The sequence below is a fragment of the Stegodyphus dumicola genome, chromosome 3 (genome assembly GCF_044657685.1).
Source record: "Stegodyphus dumicola isolate Sdum_Otavi_A_Nest chromosome 3, ASM4465768v1".
Lineage (NCBI taxonomy): Eukaryota > Metazoa > Arthropoda > Arachnida > Araneae > Eresidae > Stegodyphus > Stegodyphus dumicola.
In genome coordinates this window covers 247499450-247509555 of record NC_140770.1, presented here as the reverse complement: position 1 = coordinate 247509555, position 10106 = coordinate 247499450, and the positions used below count along the sequence as shown (strand labels likewise).

The following is a 10106-nucleotide window of genomic DNA, read 5'->3' as shown; positions in this document are numbered from 1 at the left end:
TTACAATTTGTGCACATTATAAGAATAATTTTCTTCACACACAAGATATATTCAATAACTTGAAACATTTTAAGACCACACACTCTTAACTCTGTAACTTGTAACAAATGGAAAAGCTCTCTTCTGAGAAATTATAGTAGCAGTAGAGAGCTTCAGATAATAAGCTCAGAATATTCATGAGCATTGATGCTCTGGAGAATGCTGTTTTCTCAGAGACTATCCTAAATTTTCACAACCGGATCTGTAAATTTTTTCCTCAAATCAGGAACAAAAACTTATTTTTTATTGTAGTTCTTTAAATAAATTCTTGCTTCATCACAAATGGCATATTTATATATTTCTCCAGTTAAATTGTTTTGTAAGAAATTATGAAAATGACTCGAGTTTAGTCACGAGCCTATGCAAAATCAATGAGCATAATCAAATTAGTATTTTCAATATTTAAACATTTGTTTTATTTAGTATCGAGGAAGATGTATGCAAAATGATTGCAATATTTTTTGCGTTAGTTGACTTTCTTTTAAAGGGACTCGTACACTATAAAACCCATAAGGTTTTCGAATATGTGACTGTTGCAAGAATTGAGATAAATTATTTATTTAGAAGCACTTACTTCCAACATTTTACGGCTGACTACATAATATAGCTGCTTTCTGAAATAGTAATCAGAAAGTTTGTGTTGCTACAAATATTTTTATAATTTAATCCGCTTTGCGACAAAATGTTTCGTCATGTTTCCACCTTGCGCGCACAGCTTAAAAGATTTTGTTTCATAATTTAATTCCATATTTAATACATAGCTTTCATAACATTTGGAAACTACTGTGAACCAAAAATTCTAAGAATTTCATGTTAAATTTTTATTTTAAAATTTTTATTCAGTTTATAAAATGTATTTTATTAAAAAAAATCTGTAATTTTTTCGTGCATAAAATTTTTTAATATTACAATATTTGTCAAATTTTTGGTTCAGTTACAACATAGTGCCCATATAAAGAATTCTATCAATTTTCAAGTATGTACCATTATCCACGTTTAAAATATCATGCGCGCAAAGTGGAAACATGACGAAAAATTTTGCCACAAAGCGGATTAAATTACAAAAATATTTGTGGCAACATAAACTTTCTGGTTACTAGTTTCCAAAGCAGCTATATTATGTATTCAGCTGTAAAAAGTTGAAAGTACTTTCTTTCAAAATAAATAAAATATCTCAATTCTTGCAACAGTCATATAATTCGAAGATCATAAGGGATTTAAGGTGTATGAACCTCCTTAAGACCTGAGTTTCTTTATTTAAAATACAGTACACGTTCCTAAAATGGCCATTCCTGGAGTTGATTTTTAGGGAAGTGGTTCTCAACCTGTTTTGCTCCATGCACTCTTTCACGACACTACTGGAAGATCATTTTCCCTCACCTTTCCAAAACTCAAAAATTACATACGCATTTATAGTGGCTCACTTTTGCTTTCGGATACTTGTATTTTTGATATATATTAGCATAGATCTTCTGCAAAATATTGAAACATAGACTTCAAAACACTCTCTTATATATTATCTGTATTTTTGAGCTTTACATGTCGTCAAATTTTTAAAAAAATTGCAGTGTTATATTTAGCGAAAAATAATTCCTTTCGGATTACATAATACTCATCATGAGCTACCAGCCAACACGTTTCACTGGAGTTCTAATATATTTAACTTAAAGCATCTTTTTACTGTTTTTCTTTAATTTTTTCCGTCAGTGTACATAAGTTAAACAAGGAGAGCCTTGAAATTTCATACTAAGGGGCATGAGACATATGTTATATAAAAAACAAACTTATAAATCCTCCACTGTCTAACACTGTTAGTAAAAAAATAGCAGTTTGCTTTCCTCTAACACAGTTTATCTAAAACACATCTTCGATTTGCAAATTTTATTTATTAGAAGAGTTTCAGATTCATAAATACCTTTAAATTTTGCTTTCCTTTCACGTTTTTGTCAAGAGCTAATATCACTGATGTTTCTTATTTTCCTTAGCTGGAAGGTTTTCGATTTTGTTTTTGTTGTCATCACTTCAGCAGAAATTTCTTTGTCGTCATTTTCGTTCCTGCAGCTTAAGGGAACGATTTTGTCGAACCTTTGAAACTACAATCCTGAATATTTACTCAAGTTACGCTGTAGATTCAGAAAGATGATGCTTTGCTAAATAGTCTTTAGGAACGTTCTCTAGGGACGTTTCAGGTTTATCTATTTTATCACTTTTTTTTTTTTTTTGTAATTGTGTAAATGGTTTCTTTATTATACGAAATGTTTGTGAAATTTGAAACTTTTTTGTCATGATTAGATATGTATAAATTAGTATTACAAAAATCATGATAACAGGAATTTCAGCACTTTATTTAGGTAAAAAATGCTATTAAATGTAAAATCATATAAAATTTTACATATAAAATCCTTGCACACAATCCTTACATTATTAATAACAGCTAATCAATAGTATTAATATAAAGACATAGCATATCCTTTTCTAAAATTAAATTTTGAGCTGACTTCTCTACCAAACCTGACACTTGTTTTTTCGCACCATTTCAGAAGTTACATTGCACTGAAAGTCTTTAGCAAATTCTGGTAGATTAGACATTGGTCCTATCACTCTGAAAGAGATGACAAATATTTAATTCATTTCTGTAGATTACGATTAATTTATAGTAACACTGAGATTTTTTTTATTTTGATATTAGTTGGGTTACTCAAAAAAGATATTGGAACACGAAATACTAAAATTTAGAAGTTCTAGCAGCACTTTCTGTATCAACTAAGGTTGCGAACAATGGCAACAATAATTACTGAAGATGTTCAGTCACAGGACAAACACTCTGAAGATGGAATAGTTTGTCAGATTCAATTAGTACAAGCGCATACTCACCATGATCTATGCTGTTTTCGATATAAGTTAGCCCTTTGACTGCGAATTGAAAACTTATTACCCCGTTTTCTATCCCAGTGAACAAAATATGTCATAAATAAGGTAAATTTAGCATCTGGGATATTTTGGGGCGCAAACGGTTTTCAAGCCAAAGGCTGGGACACATAAGTCCCAGCCGTAGTTAATGGTAGGATAAATAATGTCCCACACGTAATGATTTACTTATTATTAGCACATCTTTTATTCTGGAAAACTTATGAAATAGATTTAGGGTAAAGAATTCTTTGCATAACCTAACATTACACATTAGGCAACACATATTTGTTCTTTTCTCCATGTTCAGTTGTGTACAAAGAGCATAGCGGCGTCTTGATTTTCCAACTATTCGAAGATGATCCTAAGCATTTAGGAGATTCTAAGTACTTTTTGACCCAGCAGGAATTTTGAAACTTTTAGTAATTCATATATGTCCTGTTAGTAGTCAAAAGGTTAATATCATAAATAAATTGTGCATTTCTACAACTTTGCTGAAGCTAACTATGTCAATTAATAGGTAAAACCTCAGTTATCAATTACAAACGATCTTAAATATTACAGTTCTTGATTTACACCTGATTTAAAGAAGGGGCAAAATGTGGGAGGTTCAAGTATGAGGTAAGCAAAAGAATATTAAGAAATGAAATTAACTGAGTTATAAGATTTATAGCGAAGGAAAGATAAACCGAAGCAGAATTATGATGCACATTAGTACTGAAATTAAACTAAATTGATTTGATTAGAATGTCATTGAAGGAATATAATGCTTCAAGTTTAAAACTGAATTGTACAGCAGGATTTACTGAACTTATGAAATATCAATTTTAGTTACATTCTTCTTTACTGCCATGAACACGGCAAATATATCATGAACGGACTTAATGTATTTTAAATAATTTTATTTAGTAATAAGGTAAAATACATATTTAGAAGCATTACGTAAATTTTAGTTGCGAAATGCTATCCTTTTCGGATGAAGTTCATTTAACGTATTGATGTATACTTATTGATTAATGGAGCGTTAAGTATTTTAAATGGAAACGCATATCTTAGATATTAAATATATAATAATTTTTCTGTCTAAGCAACTACAGATGTTTTCATTCCAAAGAAATTTCTATTATTTAAAATAAAATTCTGATTCCTCTCACCTGAACTTGGATGGGCTATAAGGAGCATAGGTAATGATATTTCTCAGAGTTTCAGGTTGTAATTTCTCGCACCATATCTGAAACAATTTTTAATATAATACTTACAAGCGTGCTGCATTTAGACTAGTAAATATAGCATAAATTAAATCAAAATTATAAAAGCACAGAAACTATTTTTATTCGTATAACCATTTAATTATCTTCAAATATATGAGAAATCACCAGAGGGACTTTTGGTCTTAAAAAATTCCTCTTTCTTATTTGAAAATATAATAGGTGATTTAGGTGAATTTTCACAGGGCTTGGTGGTCTTTTTTTTATTTTATTTGGTGACATTTCTGGCCGACCTAGGCATTTTGGTTATTTTGCTAATAAAACCTTTAGCAAGCTAAGTAGTTCTTAGTTAGCTACTTACTCAACAAGTTCAGCTTTCCTTGAAATACTGATATTTATTTATTTGCTTTTAACTAAACTAACAATTCGGTTACACAACAAACCTCATTATTAATAATAATAATTAAAATATAATTATTATTATTAATAATGAGGCTTGTTGCAGAAATAATACCAGAGGATCTAAAAACCTGTTTTCTGTCATTTCTACTAAGCTTTAGAATAATTTGCGTTTTATTGGATTGACAGATTCCGTTAGCTTTAGAACAGTAACTTTTTTCCCTTAATTGAATTTTTTTTTGTTGTAGTAGTAGAGTATAAATGGCCTCCCATCCCCGTGAAGCGAAATTACGTTCTTATTTAATCGGCTAGAACTTCGACTTTTCACAATATAATTACTGAATTATACTCGAACTAATATATTCCCCATTCACAAACCACTAGGCAAAAATAAAGAAAAAATAATAGCTACTGTTGTTAGGTGAACAGGTTGCGATGATTAAAATTCTTTTATTTCTTACTTTTGAAGAAATCATTTAATTACTGAAAATTGGTTTACTGTAGGCCTCATTATTTTTGCAGAATTAGTAATTTTACTAAAGAATTGCGTTGTTATCTTCTACTTTGCCACGTGTAACAAGACAAAAATTTTCTAGATCACTTCAGGTTTGGCATATTCTCATATCATTCTTGGCAAAAGACTCATATCTAACTTGGAAATGCTGTCGCTTGTTTGAAGTGAGTATTCATAAATTTACTTTTTTGATTACTAAATAATTAACAAATTATTTCAATTTCTGGTTTTTATGTTTCCAATATCAGAAAGTCTAAAGATATCTAAGCGGCCTTTAAAACCTAATCACTGTGAAAGATAAATAATATTTTTTTTAAATAGGTGGTTTTAAAAATCATCAAACTACAAATATTATATTTATGAAAATAAAGGGATTGTTAAAACAAATTGAGAAATAAACAAATAATGATTTTGAAACATGTTTGATAAAGCTTTCTTAGAACAACGCTATTATTTTCATTGAATAATAAATCACTGTTAAGCATCGAATAAGAGATAAAACTACCTATGTTTTCGGACAATTCGTCACTAGAGGATTTTTGAACATGCATTCAAGCTATTAATGGATATTCATAAAGGAATCAGAACGCATTTCAGAGAGTAATAATCAACTTCACGGGGATGGGAAGCTACAATAATAATCCTTTTCAGTTCAGTTCAGTGAGAATCTTCTTTATCTTCCGCTCTAGGTGGAAGATAGCTGTCTATGATTTTGAATACCTATCTCTGAATTTTTGCGAGTTTGGAGGTGTTTTCAAAAAGTGTTTAAAAAGTGTTCTCGTTTGACTTCAGCTTGTCTTTCCTCGCTTTTAGAAGCTTCCTGAGGCTAGTATATAGGCATTGGTTCCTTTGCTTTCTCTTCTCTTCCCGAGAATAAATTTCTATCTACATTTCCTTATTGCCCAAAGAACGAATTGCACTGATTTCGGAGCTCTTCTTAGCAGCTCCTTCCGCCTTATCTATATTCAATGCTTTGAAAACAATTAGCTTCACAACGACATCATTATGCAGCATTTCAGACTGAAGGCAGTCAGGAAACAAGCTACTTCAAGTTCAGCTAAATATTTTCTGAATGACTTCAAAACATTCCTTCTGGATCCTTCTGATGCCTGTCACAAAATCAAAGTTCAAAACATTCCTTCTGGATCATTCTGATGTCTTTCAAAACATCAAAGTTATCTTATAAATCTTGAATAATATAATAATATCTGAAATAACATAACTTTCAAGTTCGCTATACTTCAGGAAATACTCTAAGACGCTATACTTCAGGAATTGAAAGGAGCCTGAATCCTGAAGAGAACACTTAAACCTAAGACAGCTGTTCCTAGAACGGAATTCTGGAATAGGTTATTCTGGAATAGGAAAGTAATTTATTGTTATTTTACTAATGTACACTTCCTCATCCCATGCGATTTTAGTCCTTTTTGACCGATTTTTTTAGGGTTAATTATTCCTCTCTTTCTTCAATTTCTTTCTTTGTTGCATAACAAGCCTTTCTAAATCCAAATACTTTTGAACCAAAGAACTCCCACCTTTAGCTCCTCAAAATCAATAGGATTACCTACACTGTTTTCTTACATCTCCACAATATAAACAGCCTAGATTTAATAATATGTTTCTTAAAATACTGGATTTCTGCGCGTCATAAAATAATAGAGGTTTTTCTTTCAAATCTGCACTAACGTAGTTGTAAAAAAGGAGGACTGGTATACCCTTGAATGTATTTGTGCCCAGTCAAACTATTCTTCTTCTGTTTTTACACAGTTTATGTTGAGTAGAATTTAAAAGAACTCCCATTTCGTCGTATTGCGATGTGTAATGTGAGACCGATTCGTTATGCAGGATTTTTTTTGGCCATGCTCGTGTTTATCCGTAACGTTAATTGTGCCAAGCATTCGTTATGCGAAACACCAATGGAATAAATATTTCTGCTTTAATCTTGGGGAATTCTCCGAAAACTAACATTTGATCAGCATTTACTGAATGAAAATTTAGCGGACAGTTAATCTGGCTAATGAGAAGAAATTCACCTTCAATTCATATTGTTTCCCCTTTTGAATCGGACTTCTGCTACTCGAGAAGTCACAACTTACACATAGTGCTTCTTCAACATAGAGCTCGTCTGCAAATACGACATAATATCTGCATACAGTCGATTATATATTTTAGGATATTTTTTAATCTTCTTTATGATATAATTCACATGATTAAGAACTTAATGAAATAATAGAAAAACATTTAGTCTTCTGATAACATAAATATTAATCAATAGAAGTTAAGTTAAATGGAAATAAATAGAAACGGTGATCGTAGTTATTGTTCCTAATAAAATTATTATCAGATAACCAAATGGACTTTTTGGGATTTGTATTTCGATCCCATTACGTGATTTCTGTTTGCAAAGGCTACCATCCAAAATTAAATATTAGGAAAAAGTTGCTTTACCAAATATATGTCTTTTAGAAGCCTTAATCGGTGCTACTTTAGTAGACGGTTGCACGGATTTTGGCGATTTTTTTTTTTTGGCGATACGACCTATGGTAAACCCATTGCTGGACAAGTTATTAATGGCTACCGATACTTTGTTGTCATTTTATTAAAAAAATAATGCGTTTTATTATGCATAAATTACGTGTTTTAAATAATATTTATGGCTTCTAAATATTAAAAAAAAAACAATTTAATTTTGCATTTTTATTTGAAATAAAAATTTTATTTCGTATGATATTTTATATAATTTATGTTGTGGATGATGTAATTAATGACGTCACCTTGCTTTAAAAGCAATTGGTTTTAATATATATAAATTTAATCTAATGTTTAAACATTATTTATGGGTCTCAAATATTAAAATACAATTTAATTTTGCATTTTTTTAAATGATTTTATTATGTATGGTTATTTAAATAATTTTAATTCAAGGCGTGATGTAATCAGTTCTCTGATTGGTTAAATATTTGTGCATTACCGCGCCATTTTAAAATTGTATTATTCCTCTCTTCGAATTCCTTAGATTTCATAGGAAACGGATATGTCCCTATCAAAGATTAATGTTGCTATTGGTAAACCAAGAATTATTGGTATCGGAATCAAAAACATTGTCCTTTGAGACCTTATTTTGGCCAAGCTGGCTTTCCTAATCAAAGACTTATTTATAAATTATTACAAGGGTTAGCGGAATTTTTTTTTAATTTTTGAAGGAAACCTTGCTAATCGCTTCTTCAATGAAGTGCGAGAAATGTGGATCACAGATGAAGATCGTTAGAAGAGGCGATTCTGAGGACGGCCGTATATGGTATTTTGGTCATGGTGGAAGAAATAACAGCTGAAACGGTACAAAAAGTATACATTCCTCCTTTTTTACCGGCAATAATTTAATTGCTTAATAATCTTAGCTCTAGTGTATGAAGCGTTCTTATTTACTTATTTTAAAGTATTTGAATTTAAGTCATATTTTAATTCTTTCAAACGTTGGTATGATAGTTTTAAATTCGCTATTCAATCTACGTAATATTTTAATCCAATTAAACGTTGGCACAATGTTTTTATAGCGGTGCTTCTATTCTATTTCTGTGCTATATGAAAGTAATAATTTAACCTTTCTTTAGTATTTTATACTCGTAGTAAATTTATTTATTTACATTTACTTTCCATCTTAAAAAACAGTTTTCAATGAAAAATTAATCCATTATTTTTAACGATATTTATTTTTTTAAAGTTTCGAATACTTTACTAAGCGCAATATACGTAAAATATACGTACGCTGTTAAAAAAACAGCGTTTTTACGTATATTGCGCATTGTAAACACCGATTATATTGACGATTGTAAAAACCGCTGACAATTGTAAAAACCGCGCCAACAATTGCGCCAAAGTAAATCACCAAAAATCCGTGCAACCGTCTACCAAAGTAGCACCCTTTAATCTCGCAAATTAAGAATGAAAAAGATATAAATGTCTTAAGATATCAAATGAAAACGGCATTTCTTGAAGCACTAATAAAAACCTTCCTATACTTTTGTTGGCTGAAATTAATTTTAATATATATATTCCATTTTTAAATTATATTTTAGCTTCATGTTTATGATCACGTATTTAATTAATATATAGTATTTTTAAAAAATATAGTTAATTTTTTAATGTCGAATATTTAAACATGATTCAGGACAACATCGGGCAATATTTCCCTCGCATCAGGCAATAAACTATCAAAGAATATTTAGATGGGGTCATGGGAAATTCAAAACTTACGTTCGCTGCTTGTATCCAGAACAACTGATTCGGTGTATAATCCAATCCAGGCAGCTTTTGTTCCCTTTTGTGATCTTTCACCCACGACTGATATGCCTATGGAAAATTATCGAAAAGCAAATTAATATAAATACTGTTGAACTTTGATTATCGGGAAAACTGGCATTGATATTTGGACAATCGACTCAATTGAGTCTTCTAAAGAATGTCGCTATGGTATGGTAAACAAATATAGTGAATTTTAAAGAACGCATTTATTCTATTGTGGTTTATGCGCTATCGACGAAGTCGATTTAATTCAATCCAATAAGTTTAAATGAAATGCAAGAAAAAATGCGTATAATTTAATATTCCGTTCAAGGAAGTCATGTAGTGTACACATCAGTTTTTGTTTGGGGGGGGAAGAAGGTGCACGTTGACTTGTTCCAAGACTCAGAAAAGAACCGTACAAAGTTTGGCGACGATAGTTATTAAAGGACAACAAACAAACAAACTTCCTTCTTTACATGTATAGATAATATAATTTATGCTAACAAAGTAAAAATGTATTATCAATTTTAAAAATATGAAAAGATTTGCTCCAGTGTTTTTAATTTTTCTAATAAATATAAATTAAATTTTCATTGATTTCTAGTTCTTTGATAAAGCTTTGTCGATTCATTGAAAAATTTACCAAAATTTAATCAGATATATTTTAGGTTTCCTTTAAATCCGTAACTATTGATTTTGAGAAATTATTATCAATATGCTGTCTCTTTTTTTATGTTTATGTGTTTGTCGTTCAC

The 10106-nt window shown here is 30.2% G+C and overlaps 1 protein-coding gene across 1 annotated transcript in view; it reads right to left on the bottom strand.

Moving 5' to 3' along the window:
- Positions 1–2363: 2363 nt before the first annotated feature.
- Positions 2364–10106, bottom strand: part of LOC118181125 (neprilysin-2-like) — a 98550-nt gene continuing 90807 nt past the window's right edge. The window contains exons 19-21 of the mRNA XM_085812399.1: positions 9322–9417; positions 4101–4177; positions 2364–2641 (exon numbers count right to left, since the gene is read on the bottom strand). Coding sequence (XP_085668525.1) covers positions 2542–2641; positions 4101–4177; positions 9322–9417 — 273 coding nt within the window. The 3' untranslated portion in view covers positions 2364–2541. The remainder of the gene's footprint in view (positions 2642–4100; positions 4178–9321; positions 9418–10106) is intronic.